The 25,258-nt window shown below is 39.4% G+C and overlaps 1 protein-coding gene across 1 annotated transcript in view; it reads left to right on the top strand.

Annotated features, from left to right (window-relative positions):
* CPA6 (carboxypeptidase A6) overlaps positions 1-24,275 on the top strand; it is an 80,381-nt gene extending 56,106 nt beyond the window's left edge. Inside the window, exons 7-11 of the mRNA XM_041412687.1 lie at positions 12,405-12,515; positions 12,754-12,844; positions 17,383-17,585; positions 22,518-22,602; positions 23,927-24,275. Of these exons, the coding sequence (XP_041268621.1) occupies positions 12,405-12,515; positions 12,754-12,844; positions 17,383-17,585; positions 22,518-22,602; positions 23,927-24,114 (678 nt within the window). The 3' untranslated portion in view covers positions 24,115-24,275. The remainder of the gene's footprint in view (positions 1-12,404; positions 12,516-12,753; positions 12,845-17,382; positions 17,586-22,517; positions 22,603-23,926) is intronic.
* Positions 24,276-25,258: the final 983 nt, after the last annotated feature.

Here is a 25,258-nt window from a genome sequence, read left to right as displayed (position 1 = left end):
ACTTCTGTGGTTTCTAACACGTCAATACCCTTCTGTCTTTGCTGCCACATGGGGCTCCATCCCCAGCCTCCACTGTGACGGCAGACCAAAGGACCTGTCTAGAACAACATCCCTCAAACATCCATGTGGTGCCCCCAAGTTTATCAAGCCTGGTTTTATCCTCTTCCACCTTCAAAACCAGTTTAAAGCTTTTTCAATAAGACCTTTTAATTTATGATCAAAGATCCTTTTTCCTCTTTGAGACAGGTACACCCTATCTCACGGGAAAGCCTGCTTTTTTTTGACCCCATGGTCAAAAGCCCCAAAATTCTGCCAGTGACACCTGTCTCAGAGCCAGAGATTGATCTGCTGGCTGTTCTTCTTCATAGATGGATTTCACCTGAAAGGATGCATTTCATATTCTCTGAAAAGCAAGCAATTCCAATGTTTCTTTGATTCTATCTCATTGAGTTTATTCTCCCTTTATTTTTGATGTCTAGTGTTTAGTCTCCATATTCACCCATTTGCAGTTTGCAAATGAGAGGTGAAATCAAATGGAATTGGAATTTTGCTTCCAAAATGTCTCATTTTGATTTGGTTCTGGTTTGTTGGTTTTTTGGGGTTTCTGAGATTTTGGGGTTTTTTTTGGGGGCGGGGGGGTGTTTTGTTTTTAGTTTCTTTGGTTGGGTTTTTTTTAATATCAGTGCTTAAACTCTTATAATTTGGGATTCATTACAGATGCATTATATGTTTACAGCGTTTTGCCATTTCCCCTAGACAAAAAACTTTTGTTCAAGATGAGACATTAGCTGCACAATGGAGACTACCTTGCAATGTAATTGGCAGAAGTCAAAAGTGACTTAAAAATTCCCCCACAGGTGTGCTTTGAGTACTTTGCATGCCATTTTTTTGCACAAAATAAGGGTTGCAATATACTTTTAAAAGCTTCTTCCTATAAACACACAATTTTCTCACTTTTCTTTCCACCCATCTCTGTGTAATTCTACAGTGTATTAATACCTCCTCTGATTTTGTGAGAGTAAACTTCTGCATCATCAACACCCTAATGCTGAGATGGCAATATAAGCATGTGTGGCCTTCCCTCGGGAATCACAACAGTGTACAGGAAAAGTACAGAAATAATGAGGCCACTACAGTTTGGATGAGCCTGTCACCACAAATAGGTTAAATGAGGTTCAGGAGCTGGTCTCCAGATTTTGGTGTGCAGCGATTGTGTGTCATCTTATTAAGACTCCTGTCAATGTGAAGATGAACTAACTTGCCATTTCTGAGCAGCTTTCCTACCCAGGAGAACATGCTGCAGTAAGGAGGGACACTGGGGCAGAAAGGCACTGGTGGGAAGCCTATTGTTTACATTCCTCTTTTTTACCAAAGTTTTGCCATAGAGCAGTACAATGTGGCAGTAGGGTAAAAATCACAAGACTTCTCTGTAGACCTTATAGCACAATATAGGCTATGGGTGTGTATATAAAAACCTTCTGGTTGTTATTTGAGATCTTCAGAGAGTAGCTTGTAAGGCTGTTTCTCTAATTATGTAAAAACATTTTCCTGGATTAAAAGTAGTCTCCACAGAGCTCCTTCAGACTACAAGAATGTACCACCTTTGTCTGCCCATCCCTTCTCAGAGCAGTATTTCAATCCAACTTAAAAGCAAAAAGCACCAGGAAGGGAATACATTATGCTCATAGTCTCCATCATCATATTAAAAACAACTGGCTAAGGAGGAGAGACAAGTTTATTAGATTGTTTGATTTAGGATATTACTTTTCTCATTGTATGAATTAGAAATTTTTAGTAAGAACTCTGGGAAAACTGAAGGTCTTTCTCTGCTTCAAACTCTGCAATTCTCTTTTGCTGGCAAACTGCTCCCTTAAGAACCTCTGCAGCCTGGCAGCCCAGTTTTCCATCCCCCCTAGTACTTATGGGCAGTTCTGAGAAAGGGCTGGCAGCTTGGAAACAGATTTTTCCTGGCATGTTTGTTGACTCTAAGGAACAGCACCACAAGTCCATTGATTTAAGGCAAGCAAGAAGGAATGCTGGATTTACATGATGTTGGCTTCTTTTCTAACAGGAACAGCATACATGCATTCCTTTACTATGCAGGCAGCCTGAAATGTCTTAGCAAGCATTCACCCTGTGATCTCTGACAATTATTTTTATTGAAGTATATCCATGTTCCTGTGTACAAGAAGGCTTTTCAGGCAATTTAGCTTAGGAAGAAAACCCTCTATGAATTAATGTCACTTAATATTCACGCCTCAGACTGGGTGCCTCAAATTTAACCAAATACTCCTATTCAGTTTGGGAACCCTCAGCATCTGGTTTGCACCTCTAGAAGTGGCAGTTTCTGCATGACAGTGGATTTGCTGCAGGCAATGGGAGAGCACCTCCAAAGGATGGAAGTGCCACTGAGCAGCTGCTCATGTGTTTTTCCTGGGCATGGCAGCAGCTCCCTGCTGTCTACAGAGAATCTGGAATTGTTCAGCTAAACTGGACCTGGCTCCCACCTACTTAGAAATGCAAAACAGACTAAAGTAGATCAGACTTGGGAAGTGAGGAGGTAAGGCTGGAGCATGGGAAGGCAAGAGGCTGCCTGCTGTGCAGACTTGCTCTGTATTTGGGCAATTACAATAATTAGAGAAAAAGAAGATAATAACTAGAGAAAAATTTATAGAGAAGTTACATATTTAAAAGAGAAAGACAATGCACAGGATATTATGTGATAATATATTTCAAAGTACAAAAGCAGCCTACTCACATTTTGAAACAAACAAAAGAAGAGCAAAGACTATGGTTGGGGGAGTTGTGGGTTTTGTTTAGTTTTCTGTGTGTTGTTTTGGGTTTGTTTTTGGTTTTTTTCTTATAATCTACTCCAGAATGAGCTCTAGCCTTGGCTCTGTGTTCCATAGGTCTGATGTTAATAACAACATCACTGTTTGTTTCTGTGGAAGGCACCGCTAAGAGTCTGTAGTTTCTTGGCTAAAGATAATCAGATGTTCTGTCAGGATTAGCTGTACTGTTGGCCTCTGGCAAACCCCACCTCATTATCATTGAATTTCAAGTCAAGAAAGGGGACACCCTGCACACACAGGACCAGAGTTTTAGGTACCTGCTAATGAGACACAGAGAAGTGTCTGCACCTGTACTGTAGTGAAATAGCAGTCAGGTTACAGTGGATTCCCACCCAATTTAAGTCTCACTCAGCTGGGAAGCGATGGAAAAAGGGCTCTGAAAGTGGAAACATGACAAGACCTGTGATGGAGTATGCAAGCAAGACAAACTGTAAAAGGAAACAGAACTGATTACATGTGGGCTACTTTGAAGGCAACCTGCAAAGATAAATGAACCCAGAACTTGTGTCCACAGCAAGAGATTCAGGGAAAAAAAATGAAGAAAGTTTTGTCAGCCTAGAATTTAAAAAAGGGTACCTGGGTTCTAATACATTAATATGTGTTAGTAAATATTATGAACTGAAAGATACTCTAATATGTGTAACTACTTTGTAGAAAGCAGTAGACTTTAGAAACAAAATTCAGATATATAATGTATTTATCCAAAATAAATAGCCCTCACAGAAACAAAGACATAATACCTATAGCCATTTTGCAAAAATACAATTATATATGTACATCTGTTAAGAACATTTAACTCCTATTCATTAAGAGAGGATAAGCAGAATTCAGCTATCAAATCATCCTGACCTCAAATGTAAGATTTTACCATTTCTTTAAAAATCTGAAATATGGTTCACAGGCTGCTATTCAAATTAACATCAAAACTAGATTCCATTTCAGTTTTACTGAAAGCAGATGAGGATTCCCATTACATCTGGTTTGACTTTCTTCCCTCTAATAAATGCTGCCATTTGATCCATTTCAATGATGTATAACCTTGAGATGTCTTTCATACCATATTTTCAGAAAACAGCATAGCTGAGATGTGACTTTGAGTTGTGTTATTCTTTATTTCTGATGCAGGAATTTGTATTTCAAGATTAGAAAATTCAAGAAATGTAATCAAAAATCTTCAAGAAGCATGCACTGATTGTTCTTCTTGACAAAATGTTCTAAGAATCCATAGTCAGCTGTAATGTCTATTAAGATCAAATGCATCTCCCTAAAGGAGTCACCTCATCAGGGCCTCAAATGAAAGTGAAAATAGTCTTACACTTTGGAAATGCAGCGACCTTCACCACCTTCCTCTCCCATCCCCAACAATGACCACAATTATTTGAATTCCCAAATTATTCAAGATTGTGCGTTTGGACTTTATCATTCTCCCAGGGAGCAAACACATCACCCAGGAAAAAGAAATTAAAGGCTGAGGGCAGTTCTCAGAGGTATTTTGTTGTTTGTTGGGGTTTTTTTTCATGCTGACATTGGTATTGATTTATTCCAAAACCTAGAAAAAGGCTAGAAACTCATCTTTTCACTCCATAATAATGAGCCAAGAGAGACACACAGACTGTCTAAGAAGCAAAATGGCAACATCTGCCCCCATTATTCTCAGCTTGAGACTGATTTATGAGTCACCTCGTGGGATGCATATGGGATGCATATTGCCAATTAGCCAGCCATTAGGCTTGTGGACCAGGCCCCAGAGAGCAGTCTTTACCAGGAATTTTGCAGCATTCAAGACCTCAGATTGTTCCTCAAGAATGTTTATGAAGTGCTTGAGTGCAGCCAGCTAAAGGAGCAGCACACAGCCAGAGCTCAGTCAGGACAGCAGTGGACTCAGATGCAGGGCCAAGCAGGAGTCACAGACAGTGTTAAAAAGGGTTGGCTCTTCTTCTGCACTGCTCAGGCCCTGTGGTCAGAAGGCAATAAAGCTGTAAGTATTCTTACTTTAAGATCTGCTGAAAGCCAGTGTAGCACTTATTCTAAAAAATTCCATAGTCCATGTCCTGATGGACAAAACATCTGCAACATCCTGCATTGACAGTGAGAGCAGCACTCAGCCATTCATTCCAGTGCTGAAGCCCACACTGTCAGGAAAACAGCTTCACATTCTGGATCATTGCTGGGTCTTGCTGAGCTCCATCAAAACCAGTAGTCCTTTAGGATTTAGAAAATTTCTTTTCCTGTGTTATCCATAACTACCAGAGCCTTGAAATACTGCCTGATTATCAAATTCAGATACCAGTTTTTTCACCCACTTCAGAAATAGTATGATCATGGGGGTGTACAAGATAGTTATGTGAAACAACACAATAATGTTTCCTAAAGATTATACACTTAATCTGTCACTTGTCAACTGACTAAAGTCTTTTGAACAGGTACAACTGAAATGCTGTGTCCCCACATCCCAGGATTTCAGACTAAGATTAATTCAAAGGATGCTCATTACACCTATATTTAGTTATTATTTGAGACAATGTGTTCCACCCTCTGTGATAGGCTTTCCATCTCTATTTTCTGGAGTTCTCCAAATGGAAACCATAGAGGAAAGAAAGCAAGGACCTGACTGCCTCTCCATATAAATCAGACATTTGTGCCAGTGCTTTCCTGGGTACAGGTATGCCACTGTTCCCAAAGTATATTTGATTAATGGTCCTCAAAAATCTGAAGAGCTTTTGAAAAAGGTTGAAATATTCCAAAGTGAATGAGAGGCATGCAAGGCCAAAACAAACATTGTACCTGTAGCTTTTTCCTTTCACCCTTTAACTGGATGTTCTTTCTTTCCAAAAATCTGTTCCCTCCAGCTAAAGCTCTTTAGCTGATGTTGGCTTGACATGAAATATTTGTTGCTCTTTAAATAATTGCTCTTACTTTGTGAAATCTTCCTATCTGGGTTTTCCTCCAGTTGATTAATTTTTAGTTTACCCTTGGTTTAGGAGAGGCAGAAGCTTCTCAGGGCTGTTTTACCCCCCTGCAGCCTCCTTCACAGGTGCCAGTGGTACCACAAAAACTGGGCTTTTTTCACCTTGAAGGACCAGTCATCTGGTGACAATCTCTCCATGCATGTCTGCAGCTCTTTCAGTAAACACAATACAAATCAGTGGAGCTTAATTTTTATTGTTTACCAGATTCTAGTCTCCCCAGCTGCCTTTTTAGCTGCCTGATTTCAAAAAAAAAAAAAAAAGAAAAAAAAAAAATTGGACTTCTCTGAGTGCTCCCTATATACTCATTATCTGGAGGAAAAAATCCATCTGTTTCATCCTGCCATATCTATATTTGAAACACTCAGCCTTACTTGTCTTTAGCTAATTCATCTTTCTCTGTGAGGAGCTTCTGCCTGAAACGCTGTTTGTTTTTTCTCCATCAGAGAGATCACCTCTTCCAGCCTCTTCACTCAGCACTTCATTCATCAGCCTTTCAGCAGCAAGAGGCTCTGGTACCAATGCAGAATTTGTTTTATCCTCATGATATTTTTCCATCCTGCAAATGCTGTTCCTGCCATTTGAAGTTCATGTGCAGTACTCACACCTACATGTAGTAGTTTCTGCTTCTACTCAACGTCTCCCTTCCATTCCACAGCTGTTTCAGTTCTCAATGTGCTCCCTTTTTTTGGCAGCCATCCTATACACCACTTCTCTCTGAGTATCTGCATCTCTCTAGCACATGCTTGCTACTGAAAATCTGCACCAGTTCTGAGGGGAAGGAAACTAAAGTAGCAGTGAACACTATCAACAAGAGTTTCCTGATCTGGGGCCTCAGTTGTGATGCTTTTTTTTTTTTTCTTTTTTTTTAATGGATAAAATCTAAGCCAGTGCCAAAAAGATGGAGTGCAGTACCATGGTATCACCACAACGAGGCATGTGATGCATTGTTTTAAAGGCAACTGTGGCAAACCATTTTTGGGCTGTGAAGTATCTCTGTCTCCTTTGATCCATAGTGGAATTTCCCAGGTTTTATTCAACAATAAGACAGTTTAGGGAAGGTTTTTTCCTTTACTGTTACACCTTCATGATAACAAATTAAAAAAACCAGTCAAAATCGTTTTCAGTTTTCCAAAAGAAAGTACTGCGTTGTTATGCAGTACTGCGAAAGAACTGCACTTTCAGCTAGTCAGCTGCATCTTCCTGCCTACCCATGACCTCAAGAAGGTAAAAAGTCCCTTAAATTTGCTTGCAGCTACTAATTTTTCACAATGTAAGTAGATCTCGATAAAAGAAAAGTAACACTGCAGCTGTGTTGTGCCTGTAATAGGAATTCCTCAATGACACTTGCTCCTGTAAATTCTTATTTAAGTATTCATCACCAGGACATTCAGATTCTACCCCCTGAAGGCTTTTAGGCTGTCAGGTATGTCCTTATTCAAGACATGAAAAGAATTCACATTGTTGTTCCAACACATTAGTTGCTCTAAGGAAGAAATTCTGCTCTGTATTTTAGCAGTCCACTCCTGTATGATGGTACTGAGTAATTAAGGCCTCAGTAAAACTGCTGACATGCAGAAACACTACTGAGCATGAAATAGGACTGTGAAAGAAAATTCCATTTGTTGGGCAATTAATTTGTTCCAGAAATGGAATTACAAGCAATTGTTTGTATCTTAAGTATTTAATTGTGTTTCAAAAATTTAATTAAACCTTGTAGTCAAGTGAGCTCTCTTGAGTTTCCCTCAATATGTACTACCATGGAGCAACACAATGGATGCAAAATTCAATAATTACATTTGTCAGAGGCCTATATTTTGGTGGGCACTAATTTCATACAATTACTAGTAAAGAAATCTGTGTTGCTCCTTTCAAAGCATTTACAGTGCTTCAGAATAACTCAGGCCTTTTTTTCCCCAGATAGGCAGTCTTTGACTTGTTTGGCATCTAAGAGGTTTCTCTTTTTTCCTTTTGTACTACCTCTTTGAGTAGAACCAAGAAGTTGTCTTTCTAGTTTCTGCTAAGATTTGTGTAATTATGCATCTTCTTTTCCACAAGATCCTGCCCTTCCTTGAGTCGTCCCAGCCTTGCACAAGATTCTTGGAATGGCTGTGTGCTTCTCTAACATGTTAATCCCACCACCATCCCTCTGCCTCTTCTCTGCTTTAGCATCTTTTCCATCTGCGTCCTTAAGGAGCTACACAGTCAAGTCTTTGGGATTCTGCAGATCCTTCTTGTCAGACTCTTTTTATGGGTGTTGAGGAGTAGTTGCAGCACACTCCTCTTTCTCATCTGTTTCTGGGTTTCTCCTTTGGTAAATGCCTTCAAAGAGGAAGGGAGGTTTTGCACTGTATTAAACAAAAAGGATAAATCAGACACGGTTCAAGCTTCAGCCTTGAAAATTTGACCCTTTGTTTTAAGCCATTTGTTTTTAAATACTGGGCTGTATCTTAGCATTAATAATGGGCTTACCACTCTGCTTGTGATTTGAATGCCAAAGCAGGACACTAGCAGTAAAAGGGAAAACAGAGATAAAAAGCTGTATACTGTTTCCAAGAGTGGAGACAGAGCTAATTACTAACTTGCCAAACTGATAAAGTGGCAATGAAGGCCAGAATGGCAGATCATAGTGTCAGCCTGCTAAAGTGTAACATGTGCAGATAAAAGTAAAATATTGTGCGTTACTGTCAGAAAAGCTGTGTTTTACCTGATATCTTAATAATGGCACAGAAGAGATAATCCCGTTTTGCCAGAAGCAGTTTTGTGCAATTTCTGGCAGAGCAGTAAATGGAGTCAGCTCTTTGGGCTAAAATAGTAACTGTTTAATTCAGTATCATTGTTTAATTCAAAATCAGAAAGAGCAAAAGCTGATTGTTACCTTAAATTTAATAATAATTAATTGTGGGATAGCAAATCCTTATTAAGCTCAATTGGGATTTCAGAGTTTCTCTCAACCCTGTCTCCTTGCTTTGTCCTTCTCACTCAATCCCCTGATTTTATAAAAAGCCTAACTGCATCCTAAATCCATTTTGCACTCTTGCCTTTATTGCCTTGGCAGTTTACAATATAGCTCTTTTGTTTACTTCGTCCCCTAAATTAAATTTCCTCTGGACCATATCCTCAGCCAGCCTAAGCTAGTGTAGCTCTATCAGCAGCCACCACTCAGCTGATCCAGATGATGGAGCCCCATCCCATTAATCACTGGTGCTTTCCCCACCCCCAGGCAGATTGCTTGCACGGTGCTGGCAGCGTTCCTCTATCATCTGTTCGCTCACTAATAACACGATCCAGCGTTTATTGGGCTGCTCTGGCTCTCTGCACATTCAGCAGCAAAGCTGCTATTGATTGCATGATGGGCAAGCAGAACCAACCCATATTCTGAGAGCTCTCTGCAAACTACAATGCAGTTAATTCACTAATGGTTTCTATTCGCCTTGCTCGTGTCACAGCAGAGAGGAAAGGTTTCAGCACGGCCGGGCAGGTGGGGGAGGTGGTTCACATCACCAGCGTTGGGAGGACTCGAGAGTCACGTCACAAAAAGCAAGTTGTGGGCTTTGCTCCAGCAAGGACACACCTGGGTGACTGTAAGGCTCATTGCCAAAGATTGTACTGTCTGTGTTGCCTGATTACATACATCAAATAAAAATACCAGATAAAAGCAGTACGAAAGATGAAGTATTTCAGCAGAAAGAGTGAATATGATCTCACACTATCTGCTTGCTTTCAAAGAGAAAGCCTCTTTAGATCCACTATGTTTTTAATGAAATACCACTCTAAAAGGGTAACAAAGTTATTTTAAAACCCTATATATTCTTTAAAGAACATAACTGAATGACATATTTGGCTCTAAACCAGATTTAAGACTTTCAATTTTGAGGATTATTACTGGGGACTATAATGCTTTCCAAAGTCTCTTCTAGTATTTTGTCAATGACAACAGGAATTAAAATAACATAAAGTCACTATAAAACTTGGCATTTTGCTGCCTATATTTTGTTTAGGCTTCTAAATGGTGGTGCTTTCATCTAGCAAGGAAAGTCTATTTTTCCCAGGATTTAAAACATATTGTATATTAAAAAGTCATAATACAAATATTTTCATTATGCCACTTTTTGCAAATTTGGAAAGGTTCTGAAAAATATGCAAAATTAATTAATGCTATTTTAAGCAGTATATTACCTTACATTGACTAATTATCTGTAGTTATTTTAAGGAGATGATTTTTAAAGTGTTTCAAAGAGTTTAGTCTTACAGCATTTCAGTTTAAAATATAGTATTATAGCCCAGTGTAATAAAATGCATAACTACCAATATAACTGACAGCAAAAGAACAGCATACAAAATACAGATACAAACACATATGACAATTTCATTGTCACTGGTATGTAAATACCCACCATGGATACACAACCTGAGCTTAATTTGCTAATACTGTCTAAAAATAGGAAAGCAGTGAAAAATCAAGGAAGTCGTGTGTGGTACTTTATTTCCTCACCAGCTAAACTACTTCTCCCTACTACGGCTTCTGAAATAAGCAAGATAAAAACGTTCATTTTCTTTAACTCACATTTTGGAGAATAGGTTGGTTCTGTTTCCAGCTGTAAGAACAGTTTTACCAGTTTAACATCCATACTTACCACACAGGCTCTTAATCTTGTCCAGATTTAAGTGCTGGCCCAGCCTAATGCATACAGTAGCCCTGTTTACTTCAATATGTGCCATCTGCATGTGAAATAGCAATAACACACAGTCCTTATTTTCATGATCATTGTTTTTGAGTAACCATTGATTTGAGAAATCAATGTTTTGACAAAACTAATTTTTTTGCATTTCCCTTAACATCATTTATTAAATCCAAATCTATTTGAAGGCTCGATATGGCTTTTTAATACAAGTAAATCAAATTTAAATGCAAGACCGGCTATGAATTTTGTGGAATTTCTGGCAAATGGACCAGGGAACCCATGACCTCCTCATTGGCTGGGGCTCTCTCCTGGGCAATGCATCAAGATTCCCCTCAAAAGCACACTATCATTCTCTTCTCCCCTCCAAACACCTCTTTCAGGATCTCATCCTAAGGTGCAATGCTCCACACCGCCCTGTTCCATTTTATTCTGTGCTTTGCCTTGCCTTCTCTTTCTCACTGTCCCCTGCTCTTGCCTGGCTGGAGCAGAGGAGCTCAGTGTGGAGTAGCACTGGGTGACTTGGCTTTTCACAAGGATCATGTGCTGCTTTGGATCTGACAGTGAGGCTGAAGGACTTGCACGTGCAGAGCACTTTGGGAAGGGGAGATGAAGCTGGGCAAGCAGAAAGTGCTGCATAACAGAGGGATGGTTAATGAACCACATAGAAGAAGTATTTAGAAGTCCTACTAATCCCCTCAGTAAAGAAAAAAAAAAGTCATACTCCTCCATGAGTAAATTTCAGCCCCAGACATGTCCAAATATATGGTTATTTCTTACAGATATTCCACACAAAGCATCCATCAGCTCCCATGGCAGCTTCAGTAATTCAAACAGCTGCATCGTCAGGAGCCCAGAAGTATTGAATTCCTGTACTTCACACTGTTCCCAAGCATTTGTCAATTGAAAAGCATTTAGCTTAGTTTATTTTAGAGCAAATGTTTCCCTTTGCTCCCCAAACACATGCTACTCTTCAGATCTGAAGGGTAAGAAATACTGCAGAGCAGAAGGCTGTAATCACAGTAGCAGGAGGAGGGGAGCCAGGCTCAGGCATCCCTCTGAACCCAGCATCAGTGTGATATGCTTCCCACCTGCCACATGAAGCACTGGATTCCTTATAAAATCAAGACTTAAACTTTGAAGGATGCTAATTTGATGCCCAGCTATGTCAAGGGATAGTATTTGCATGAGAATGTGGAGTATAAGCTTCCTGGAACTGGTAAAGGAGCATCTCTGGCACTAGCAAATAGAACTGCTGAGGAGCCTCTGGCTTTGCTGCATTTTTCTAAGATGCAGAATGGATAAAAAACAAAAAACCTTCCCTACCTAGACTTCTTTTATTAACCTATATACTCAAGGTTCTCCAAAAATAGAGAGGTGTCTAAATTGTAAAGGAATAAACTGCCTGTATTGATAATTGTGCATGTAGTAAGCGACTTTGAATACAGACAAAAGCTGTGTTGTTAATGTGAGCCTTAAATGCTTCAAGACCTTATCAAATCACCTAGTGGAAACAACAGGACTTCACTGTCTTACAGGAGCTAAACTCATTTCTTCAATTAATTCTTCAGTATTCCACTGACTTTCAGCTCTTACTTCAAGAAAAATATCGCATGCATTTTCTTCTCTTTAATGTGAGTTGTATTTTCTTGAGTATTGAAAGCAACTGAGAAGCAGAGAGAATAGGGTCTTTAGAACACCTTTTTCACAGGTTCACACACTGTCTGAATCACATTTACAGGAAGGTGTCAGCCTTTCGGGCACAGGTAGAAGGATGTCTGTGCTGCCATGAGAGCAGACCTCTGTACTGCCAAATGCCTCATGACTGCCACAGTACATCACAGTACTTAATTGGGAAATTATTTTTATTATTGAAACTATTTTCTTTGGCTTTTCTGCTTTAGGCTCTTCAGACATACCAGACTGATCCTGACATGAGAAAGATGCTAACTCAGCTGTATTTCTATATTATGCCTGTATTTAATGTGGATGGATATCATTTCAGCTGGACAAATGTAAGTAATGGCAGTAGTATTATTCAAAAAATTATTCAGACAAGATCAAATGATTATTACATCATTCAAAGGTGACTCTGTATAAATCTGGTCCATCACTTTGTGCCTTGGAAATAAATTATTCTACTTAAAACAGAATACTGAATATGTTTACCAGGGTTGATTTGTTATATGTACAAATAGATTTTTGCCAAAATAGAGTAATATTGCTATTTAAATATTTTGTAACTTATGCTAGGATCGATTTTGGAGAAAAACAAGATCAAAGAACATGAGGTTTCACTGTCATGGTGTTGATGCTAATCGCAACTGGAAAGTGAAGTGGTGTGGTAAGTATGGAGATACTTTGGTCCCCCAGTTCAGATTACCCTGTATTTAATTATCCAACAGAGGTGATTATCCAAGTAGGTTAGATCACATCTGTTGTGAAGTGTTCCCTTTTCCATAGTTGAAGTTGAAGATTTTTTCCCATAAAGCCATAAGCCAAGGCTCAAATCTTCCTAATAACTTCTAAAAAAGTAAAAGATCTCAAACTTGGAAAAGTAGGCCTTATCATAACTAAAAACTTGTCATGGAGAATGTGGCAAAAATTTTTAAATCACATACAGCTATTCTGTATTTTGCCAATTATATAAATATTTGAAGCATAACATTGAGAATGAACCACGACTTTTCAAGATTTACCTAACTGTAGCTTCAGGAAACATTTCAAGTTTCATTTTATCCAATTTGCCATTTCTCTGAAATTATTTTAGCTTTGGAAATGTCAAACTTATTTTGCTGGCCTCAGTGTCCTTAAGACTATTATTATCAGTGAGTTAATAAAGAAAGAAGGTGCTTCTAAATGCATGGAGATACAATTTTAAACTCCCAGCACTCCTGTAAGTGCTTCATAAAAATTGGCCTGACTTTTACATAGAGAACACAGTGGTAATGAAATAACTGCCAGAAGATTTGGAATGGATACACCAAGAAAAAATGGCATTTTCTTAAATCTTACATAAAGATAGTGCTATTCACACAGGGGTAAGCAGCCCCTAAAGATTCCAGTGTAAGGAAGTAAGAACATTTAAATACAGCACTATATATTCCTGCTGACCTGCTCTCCCATCTTAAGGCACTTCCTTCAGTTCTCTGTGCAGCTGTTTCCTCATCCAGCACTAGTGCACCTTCCTTATTTATATTACAAGCTTGTTATTTGTTTGCAAATTGTGTTTGCATAGTGTAAGGGCCCTGCCTTCAGCCCATCCCTCTTCCCCTCGATGTTTCCACAATATCCTGGCAGTAGGGGTGAGCACTGTACAGTCTGGCTTGAAACAGCTGGATTCTTTAAGTAGGGCTTTGAGAATTGTGGGGATGAAAGTGAATGTGGACAAATGCATACATTCAATCCAGTATGGTCCTGTGAAGTTTGCTTCCAAACTGTTTTCAACTCTACCCACTCTAAGGAGAGGACTGAGACAGAAGCATTTACAGAAAACCTGTGCTGGTTGAGAAACCCTCTGTTACAGAAGACAGGCTCAGAGCTGCTATCACAACCTTTAAGGAAATTTTATGCTGCAAAAATAATGTAAAAATGAACCAGTCCTGCATCACTGTTACCATGGTTTATTTAAGTACGTAATATACAACTGCAGGTACTTTTTGGGGGCACCCATTTACTGTTCAGAAAACAGCCATTGGCATAGCTGGAATGATCAGTTCTCTTACATTGTGTTGAGAGGTGTTAAATACCTATCAGTACAAAATTAACACTCAGTGCATTTTCTTTCTAATTCTAATTAATTTTTCTTGGGTTCCCCCTCCCTCTTCCTGCTCCCTAGCCACTGTATTAAAACACATCTTTATTCAGCCCTAAAAATGTTTGCTCAGTTTTCATTCAAAAACTATTTTCTAGGCTTAGTGAAACTGTAACAATACTCACATGTATTGTGTGCTGTAATCCCCTAGTTGCTGCATTTCTCCCCTGCACTGACATGAAAGACAGGTCCCCACCCCAAGTTTAAAAAATAAAAATTCTTTCAAGTCTGCCTGTCATCCCAAAAAGCTCCACATGCTCTGCTTCCCGCTTTGGACCCCAAAGTCTGTCTAATTGTCTATTTTAATGGAGAATAAAAGGTCTTTCATGAACTGGGCTGACTGGTACTCAGATGACCCTAACCAGTCACCTGGCATTCTCATTAATATCTGATATTAGATGAGTCAGAGAAGAATCTGGATCATATCACATTTTGAGGCTTCTGTAATCATGGTGTGTCTGACATTTAAAACTGCATATGCCTGTAAAAACCTTTCCATTCAGTTGAGTTGCACTTAAGAGTTTTCAGACAGGCTTGAACTTCACGGTGGGGCTTCCAGGCAGGTGTGCTGTGGCAGACTCCGACCTCAGCAAAGCCGCCAAATGCTATCAGCAGCGAGCTAGTCAGTGCTGATAGCACAGCATCCCATCTGCTTTCCTCTTCCTTTCTAGTGCAGCACTTTGATGTAAGCTTTATGACTCTCTAGGGACCACGCCAAGGGCCATATCACTGCTAGATTTCATGTTGCAGCAACCTGTACTCAAAGCAGTGCACACAAATTGCACACAGGCCCACGTGAAGCAGCAAGAACTTACTGGCAGCAAGAACTCTGGGTAGAAATGCTCCTTGCAATGCACATATATGTGCAATAACTAGTACAATGGTTTAATGATAATGAAATAATAGCAACTTTTAAGCAAATAATTGGGTAATTAGAATTAATTTAAGTCATAGGGCAAATCTAGTTAAACTGGTTGCATCCAAATCCCCCAGAGAGCAACAGTGGAAGTTAAAATTTCCAGTACATCCCAATTTCCAGTGCACCCCAGTGCTCACTGAGGACAGTATCTCATACTGGCAGAAGTGGCATCAAGGAAATTTGAAAATCATGCTCTAGCTCATTCATCCTGTCAGTCATCCTTCTGTACCAGAGCACTGGTTTTATCAGTCTTGGCACACGTTTCCTCTATTCATTGGGTCTCATTATGGATGTTAGAGGATCCTTGGCCTCCCCTGGCATGCTATCAGGTACAAAAACAAGGCAGCATGTTAACATTTTACACAATTCTATTTTCTTCTAATGACTGTAACTTAGAAATGTCCAACTCTTTTTTCATTCTTGAGTTACTTAAAGAACTTCCAGTATGGAAACTGAGCATACCCTTACATTATCCAAGGCCACCATGGCAAACTTCCTCCTTTTATTACCAGTCAGTTTCACATAAGGTAAAGCACTAACTACCTCTGGGATGGTACATGGCTCACCATAATAGGCTGAACAGTTTAGAGAGGTTTTTTCCTTCCCTGGAAGTCTCTAAACTGAGCCACATTTTACCATTGGGTCATTTTACCGTTATCTTGTAGAGATCCACTGTTTATTAACAGTGTTATCCATTGCCATGATTCAGTATACAACACTGAAACAGGAGATGAAGTATCCATTTAAAAAATAAAAATTAAAAAAAAAAAGGCAAATGCTCTGGAGACTGTTCAATAGCTCTCCTGAAGCTATATTATTTGATAAGAAATCGAGGCAGAGTGCTCTTGGGATTTGGATGATTTGGTGGCCATCTGTTCTGCATGGAGAAGACCATCTGCCCTCTCTATAACCCTTCCATATTCACTGTGATCCAAGCACTAATACCTTTTGAAACCCCCACCTGTGGCCATTGAATGGTAGCCTCAATTTTCATCATACAAATGAAACTACAGCATAAAATTCTTCCACTTCTTTTTTTTTTTTTTTGGCATTAGGTTGATTGCATAACCCTGTTTTAGTTGGTATCATTATGCCTCCTCATACACAGCTCTTTTCTTATTAATTGAAGGTGGCAGTACTTACTATACAAAGGAAAGCTAATAAAACACCATTGTTGTAAGTCTCTGATGGCTCCAGGGAAGTTTGCAAGCAAACTATTATTATTCTGCAGGTCAATGTAAAACGTGTGATATTTTGAAATTGCAGCAGATAAAAGAGCAGAGTAGATTTGCATAAATATTGTTCTTTTAGGCCCAGGCCCTAAGCTGTAAATGACACAATGGCTGAGATCCAGAATTGCTAAATTATAAAGGAGCCACCACCACATCTCCTTTCCTAAGTTTCATCTTTCAATACCTCATGGCATATTATATTTAGGCTACTCTTTTGCAGCTTGCTGCCACCTGAGCAGGTTGACACAAAGATATCCTCAAAACTGAACCCCTGCCCCAAACTTAAAGCAAAGTTAGGCCCTGTGCAAACTGAGGTGATTTCTATTTTAGCTGACTGAGCAGTCATCCCACGTGGTGCTTTTTTTTTTCTTTTTTTTTTGCTATGAGGTTTGCAGGAGTGAAAAAAAGGCAGTAGTCAGGAGCTATTAACACGTTTTTAAAATAATCCCTGTTGAGGCTGTCTACCTACCATTGTAACCACCACTGTTGTAGGTAATACATTAAAAACTGTAAAAGGCTACATTTGTCCTGGGAGTGGCTAATGAAAGACGTATAGCTCTGATTTCAAAGAGACCAACTGAGACCCACCAGTAGTTCTAATACTGCAATGCTGATGCAGAAAGCCAGGAAGAAAATACAATGAAGTCAGGTTCTCCTTTTTCACTTGGAAAGAATGTACCCTCTGGGGAGAATCCTGTGTAGTTGGTGGATTGGGAGCTTGGTGTGTCCAGGAGATGAACAAGGAGATTGCTGCACTGAGGTCCCCCAGGCTCACACCCATCAGGCACAAGAAAGCAATTTAATTTGTTTATTGCTTTTCATGCTTTTACACATGGTCCAAAAGAGGCTGAGCCAGAAGCTGACCCTTGGAATTTCTCTGTGATTGTTCACCACCAACTTTCTCTTTCAACCTCTAGATGAAGGTGCTTCACTACACCCATGTGATGACACTTACTGTGGTCCTTTTCCCGAGTCTGAGCCTGAGGTAAAGGCTGTTGCTCATTTTCTTCGCAAACACCGGAAACAAATAAAAGCCTATTTGTCCTTCCATGCCTATGCACAGATGCTGCTGTACCCTTACTCCTACAAATATGCAACCATTCCAAACTTCAACTGCGTGGTAAGTACACTAAAACTTGGAGAATGTGCTCCTCTGTATATTTTTGGTACATTTTGTCTTGGGAGGAGACTTGTTTCTTCAATACTTTGCACATATATAATATTGAGCAGTATTTATTCTGGATCCACTTGCAATCACATTTCTGGTTATATAACCTTCACCCACCATGAGTCAGTGGTGATTTGATTAAAATGGTACCGTGCCTTTCATCTATCAGTCCCTTTAAATTAATTTATAGGATAAATCCCTAATTTTAATTATGGTTATTATCATTTTATTTAATTAACTGTAATGGGAATTACGTAGTTAGGTCCTTGGGCATCTAGCAGAAATTCTGTCTCTTCATGCTCAGAACTTAAACACTAGGAGCACAAAGAAGAGCCTCTTCAATGCTATGAAACTGTTTATGTTTATGAATTCAAGGAGGAATCTCTTAGATCTCATCAAAATTAAAGCTTCAATTGCACTATGTATCATTCAGGTCAGACACAGTGTTTTTAACCCTTTCAGACAAGCAGGTAATTAAAATCAGGGGCTTCTCTATATTAGAAAAATTAATTAAAAATAGTACATTTTTTGATTTAAGCCTATTGATTCACAGATGAGCACTTTTCATGTATTCCACTCTCATCCAAATGCAGAGCCATTCTCTCTGCTTGCAGTCTGAGGTCTGTTTTAGCCAGCCTCCTGTTCATAAAACCCCTCTTACGGCTTATTCTCTGAGGGACACATGGCTAAGCTTTGCTCTCTATTTGCTCTGGCTCACAGACCCACACTGCACCAAGAGTTGCAAGCCTCTTTCTTTCACCCTCAGTACTGATTAAAATTACATTTTCCATTTATGTCCCATTTTGACCTTGAAAGTTGCAGTGACTTTTAACTTGCTGGTTTAAGCTAGTTTTCTCCAAAGGAGCTTAGCTGTACCTTAGATTTGTCCTGTGCAGAATAAATGATGTTGTCAGTCCCTGGGGCTTCACTGAAGTTTCACTCAGCTGTTCCCTCAGGAAGCTGAGCAGCCAGGACTCCACAAACTAAACTCTCTTTGTAGGTTTATTTCTGTTGAGACACTTAATTTCAGTAGCTATTAAACATTCTTCTGTCTGATGCCATTCCTGTGAAACAGAGCAAATTAGAAGTTAACTAAGCAGCCACAGGATCTAAAAATACGAGACTTTAGGGAACTGACCACCAAACCCTGTAATGACTGTGGGAATTTTGTTTTTTTAATTTAGTTAGCATAAAAAAAAACAGACTGGGAATTTAAAATCAGAGGTTCTCATTCCTTTGAAGATCAGCGGGTGCAAGTATATTTTTTTAAGAACAAACAACAGAGAAGAAGCTAAAGACAGTGTTAAGAAGAATCAGCAACTTCTCTGCAAGTATATGATTACTGGGTATCTGACTAAAATGTGCAGAGTAATACAAGGCAACAGCAGATGCTCTAGATGGGAAATTCATTGTAAGGAGAAGGAAGATTTATCTGACAGTTTTCACACACACCAGTATATTTTGTTGTTCTTGTTGCTTAAGGGATAATTCCATTCTGAGATGGGGTGTAACTGCCCCTCAGCTTGTACACATTCTGCCTTTCTACCCATTGCTTTTAGACCAGATTTTTGATGTTTTGAAGGTGTTCCTCAGGTTTGCAAGACCTTGGATCAGGCTTCTCATGAGAGGGAGCACAGACCTAAAGGAACAAAAAAAGACACTATTTTAAACAATTCCCAAGGACAAATAAAAACCAAATACCAATTATAAATATCTTGTCAGTATCTGAACTTCATACTTCTTTTCAATGTGGTCGATCAAAAACAAGTCAGAGGTTGAAATAGGAAACTGAAGTAATTTCCTGTTATTTATAAAGCGCTTTATAGGAATCATAGTGAAAACTAAGGGAATACTTGTTGTTTATTTATTTGTGCATTTTAACACTTGCCTACAGCCAAAGACTCCATCACCTGGTGGCTCATAAATGTAATTTTTTTTTAAATTTCAAATCCCAAAAATGATTACTTAGGCTGAGGTTTCTTATTCTCCAGTTTTCTTGGAAATTGCAGTGAGCTGGAAAGTGATAGATGTCTGTTTCCTGACACTGATGGAGCAAACATTGCTGGTCTACGTGGGCAGTGTGCAGTGGAAAACAGTAAGACCCCACATGCATAGCAGATAAATAGCTTTTGGTGCTAGCAGTGGGCTACGATTAATTTTGAGCAGAAGAAAGGCTGTTTCTGTCTGGGTCAGATCATTCTAGTGAGCTGTCAGTTACCATTTCAATTAAAGTGTTCAATTATTCAGAGCTGCTTTGAAACTGGAGAGCTGTGTACTGATCACAACATGCATATATTCTGTTCTAATTTAGGCACAACTCTCTTATTAACACTCCCCTGAAATCTGTTCTTTTAAGACGCTTAAAATGAAAGAACTCTTTTAGATTGAAAAAAACTCCAGCAGAAACACACATCCATCTCGAGAGTTTTAAATTTCACCTAATTTTCATCCTTTTTCTTCCTGTACTGTCATTTGCCTGAGTGTTTGCAGTGAACTTATATGGCATGACTGAGTTTGTGTACATCTTTGCAAAAATCTGGTAATTTTATGCGGCATTTTCTCCTTGAGGGTGTTCAAAGACTGGTTGCCTGGATTTATTCAGCATCCAACCTGCACAGTATGATGCAGTTGAGAACTGTCCCTTTTTGGGCCACATGGGTCTTACAGTGGAAGCCAGCTGCATTTCTCAAGGCTAAGAATTTAAAGTTCACAGTGCCTGGAGATGCCTGCCCACATTGTGAGCATGGACATGGGATGCTCCTGGTCTGACCTCCAGATAGTTTCTGCCTCTGCACAGATCCCATTACTGTTGTGCAGATTTTAAATGGGTATTGCCAAACTATTTCTTGGAAAGATTTCAACAGGATTATCTGTTGTCTCATTGCTGTACAGTGCATAACTCATGCACAGGGAGTCTTCTCATTTGTGGCTATGTTCTATTTGCCATGGTGCATTTATCACTTCTCCAGCCTTCTCAGCTCTCCCAGCTGAGCCCTGTCTCCTGCTCCCTTAGCATCAGGTCTCTTGTCAGGCCATCCCAGGTCCTCATCAAGACCCTGGGATGGTAAGCAGAGCTGCTTGCAAATTTTAATTGAGCAACAGTCTCATACTTGGGATAGTGCAGGCACCAGACATCAGCTCCTGGCTGCAGCTGGAGCTCACCCTTCCCGGGCCCTGTGCAGCCACAGCCACCACAGTGACCTCACACTGCCACCCTGCCACCCTCACAGGGTGCAGCAACTCCAACCCCATCATGGGTCTTGTGTGTCACAACTCAGAAATCAAGGCATCTGGAGCAAGAGTGCCAAGTGACAGCACTTCTCCCCTCTCCCACAGGACAGACCCTTGTCATCTTTGGTGTTAGGGCGAGTCAGAGGTTATCCCTTACACCGGCTGGCAACCACATCCCAGTCCTGCAGAAGTTCCAGAAACACTGAGTTAAGCAGTCCTTGCCTCCACACACTCTCCAGAGGAGGTGGCAAGAGGTCAAGCTGAAAAGGGCAGAGTCTCCAGCACCATCGTCCTTCTGCTAAACAAACAAAAATTCTGGTTGTGCCTAACAAATGTTTGTAATGGAGTAAAAATGTGCTCTTTCATTTGCTAAGAGGAGTTACTGTGCAAAATAAACTCACCAAAGCTCCACCTGCACATCAGGAAGTGAAAATGAACTTATTTTTGTTTCTGGAATGACATTTAAAGAAGTTTTCTCTGGCTTCTCTACTTGGAGAGACAAAGCCTGCATGGGCCAGACCAAGGATTAAGTCAGAATCCCAGCTCCTGACAAGGGCAAACAAGTGGAAGGTTAGGAGAAACATAATCAATGGAAAGGCATGTAGAGGGTAATCCTTCCCCAGTGTATTCATTTAGTGCCTGATAAATAACAAGGTAAGGACTGAGTTCATGAAAACTTGCATAAACCAAACAAACCTGTTCAAGGAAATAAAACAACTAAAACAACCATTGCAGCTTCATGCAGTGGTTCAAAGTCCAGAGTTTCTAGCTCCAAAGATAATAATTTCCTGTTCTCTACAGAGAGATGACTGTTTTCCCAGCATTCGCTGTATATTTGCCAACATCCTTTTCTTTGGGATAATATTCCTTTTCCTTTTAAATATGTGCATCCTTTCTGTGTGTTTCAATGCACTATCCGTATGCGACTCAGAATTTTCCATGGGCCAGGCCTTTTGCACACAGTTTCACAGGATGTACCATGAACCTCCTAAACAGCCTTTCAGCTGCAAGTTGTTGCAATGTAGGCACTGATTTTCCCCCTACAGGACTGAAATCACATTTCTGAAATAGTGGAAAGAGCTCTCCAACACTACATCATCAGGTCCCAAAGAAAGTTAGACCAGCAGTGAACATTTACCTGCTGATCAGGGATTCAGGAGTGGAACTTGTCTCCTTCCTTCTTCCCACTCTGCTCACTGAACCACTATGAGTGTCAACAAGACATTATTTCTCCTTCACAAGCCCAGCAGAGACAAGGTTTAGTGAACTGGGAAATTCATGTTCAGAAAATGCATGCATGGCTTTTAAACTGCATAAAAAAGAGATTATTTAATCTCATGGTTTTACGTGTCATCTAAATTTTCGTGTTGCTAAATTGACATATATTCCTATAATTACAAATACTTAACATCTGATCATTCATGGTGCAGTGAACTTTTTTATATAATACAAAAAAAGGTTTTTCAGGGAATTGCTGTCATTAAAAATAAATAATGCATTTATCCTTTACAATAATTTTAATTTAGCTGCCACAGACTCATGGAACACAGCATTGTGCCAGAAGTCAATGACCCATTGACTCAGATTCCAATCATAATACAGTATTTAATTCAAAGTCTAATTTATGTGTTTGATTTTTTTTCTTCTCCCCAGGAATCAGCAGCCTATAATGCTGTTAATGCACTTCAGTCAGCCTATGGTGTAAGATACAGATATGGCCCTGCATCCAGCACTTTGTGTAAGTTTCCCTCTGCAGGTTTGTGACTTTGACCTTCCTACAGTAAGAAGGAGAAAACTCTTATTATAACAAAGAATGCAAAACTATTTAAAGTGAACTTTGTTCCGGTTTTGGGTTGTGAGGAAGGCACAAGAAAGTTTTGCAACTGATTCAGTCAGTTGATTGCAGTAAGATTAACTCAACTGATGCAATAAAAGAGATTAAAATGCAATGCACTTGAGAGTCAAAAGCCAGAAAATAACATATTCATATCATATAAAACCGTGGGGTTTTTTAAAAATAAAAACTAAGGTCTTAAAAACCATATCTTTATCAGATACTGCCAATGCACTACTAAGTTGCAACAGCATATGTCAGGCAAGCTCTCTGTACAGAGGTAAAAGAAAAGAAGTTCAACAGGTTTTAACAAGATGTTTTTGTTTCTTTACTGAAACCATGAGGTCTGAATGCTGTGACTAACGATAACAGACACTGAAAAAAATCAAAAGCTAATGACTTTCCACAAGTAACTTCCTGCATCTCCTCTGCCACTGCTGTGTTTCAGCTACAGTTCCACTTATCACGGGCCTCCATCTCACAGCATAGTCATCCTCTTGTGCTCATTACACTGCAGTCAGTCACTGTGTCAAAGGAAAAGCAGTGTGAATTGATGCCAGAATTGCACAGGTTACAGCAGGCCACATGAGAGATTTTTCTGTATAAAAAAGTGTGTGTTGGATAATCAACATATGGAGATAACAAAAATATAAGCAGCACATTTCCTCAGGAAGGTTTGTTAATATTAGACATCACCTATGCAAATACTCTCATGCTGTGGGGAAATGGTGAGAAAGTAAGACAAATGAAAATGCTTTTAAAAGCATTTTAAAAAGAAGACGGCAGATTACCAACCTTCCTCCTTCTCACTGCAAATGAATTGCCTAAAAAACCCAATTTAAAGCTAGGAGCAGCAGAATTCTCCAGTCCACCTGGGAGATCTTTGTGGAAAGAAAGCTTCAGACTGTGTTCACATGGAGACAGGAACAGTTTGAGGCTTTATTCTAGATATTCATTTTTATTAAAGTTTTGCTTTACACAAAACAGTTATAATACTTTTTCCTATGAAAATGAAGGGACTAATCCATATTGTGCTGAGTACATTTCACCAAGTGGTGAGTGTTCATGCTATTCTCTGAAGGGTGTTCAGGATCAGGGCAAGCAACAGCTGGAGTTGCAAGAATACTCACTGAGTCCCAGAGACAAAATGCCACAACAATCCTCTGGTGATTTCAGCATGATCTCCATGTAACATTTTTTAATGCTTTCTCTGAATTTCCTCTTTCAGATGTGAGTTCTGGCAGCTCTATGGACTGGGCTTACAAAAATGGCATCCCATATGCATTTGCATTCGAGCTGCGTGACACTGGCCATTTTGGATTTTTGCTTCCTGAAATGCTGATCAAACCAACCTGCACAGAGACCATGCTTGCAGTTAAAAATATAACTCTTCACTTGCTGAAGAAATGTCATTGAGATGGATTTCTGTGAGCTGGAAGGAAACATTTTACTCCTAGTGCTGATGCCTTTCAGTGTGTTCAGTTGCCATTCTAAGTTTGGCCACTTCAGAACTCAAGAAGCTAATGGGAAATGTGATATTGTTTCTGCCAAATTAACTTAGTGGAAAATGGAAAAAAAAAATCATTCAATATCTGCTCTTCTAAAGTCCATAAAGCTGATATACTAACTTAGTTACCAGTTTGGTGCAGAATAGTTCCTTCTTTTTGCAATAATTCTGCAATTTCAGTGAGGCCAGTCCTAAAATAACGTGCTACTTCCAGGCAGTTCCGGGCCTTACGCCTTTCCCTAATATGAAGACCTCCCAGGGGGGTCTCTCAAACCAAGGGATAAAGTTTACATTCATGTAAATATGCCCTGTGACCCACCACAGGCCTGTATCTACAGCAATAAATGCCTTATAGTGTAGCTGGCTGCACTGCAAGTGGCGGTGTGGCTTCCTTCTGTGTGTATACATACATATATGCACTTTTGTGATTTTTTTTTATTCCTATTATGCAATAATTTGAACCAAGGTTTCTTTCAACTGTTCAGAGAAATCTACTTTCAAATGCATATAATTGGAGGGGACTCAAAATCAACATATTGTCTTTGAAAATGTAACTTTCCTAGTGATGTTATGAATTATAATGAAATACTATTGAGATAGACATTGTTCTGCTTTATGGAGAAACAAAGCAACTTGCCATGGCTTGGAACTTGAAGCTGGCAGTTGACTGGTGCATCTGGGCTCTGCTGTGGGTAGTGACTGCCCATTTCCACCAGCCAAGGATTTAGCCTTAAACTGTAATTAACTGATGTTTTATTTATCAATATTCTTGCCGTGAGTTCTGTGGCTCTTTGGCTTTGTAGCTCTCCTTCCTGGAAGCTGTATTGTTTTGCATGTTTTAAAGGAGTTAATAAATTTTTAATGGATTCTTAAGTGAAACAGAGGTGAAGGTAGAAACCTTACAGCTGAAATAAAGTGAATAAGCACCATGTTTGAAAGAATAATGAAAGCACAGAGAAGATAACATGTTGAGGGATTTTTAGTAGTTTTAAAGTACTATTTTTTTAATCTTATTATATCTGCAGAAGCATCTATTTTACTTAATGATTTTTG

The sequence above is a fragment of the Onychostruthus taczanowskii genome, unplaced genomic scaffold (genome assembly GCF_017590055.1).
Source record: "Onychostruthus taczanowskii isolate IOZ18803 unplaced genomic scaffold, ASM1759005v1 scaffold4, whole genome shotgun sequence".
Classification (NCBI taxonomy): domain Eukaryota; kingdom Metazoa; phylum Chordata; class Aves; order Passeriformes; family Passeridae; genus Onychostruthus; species Onychostruthus taczanowskii.
This window is presented reverse-complemented; position numbering and strand designations above follow the sequence as displayed.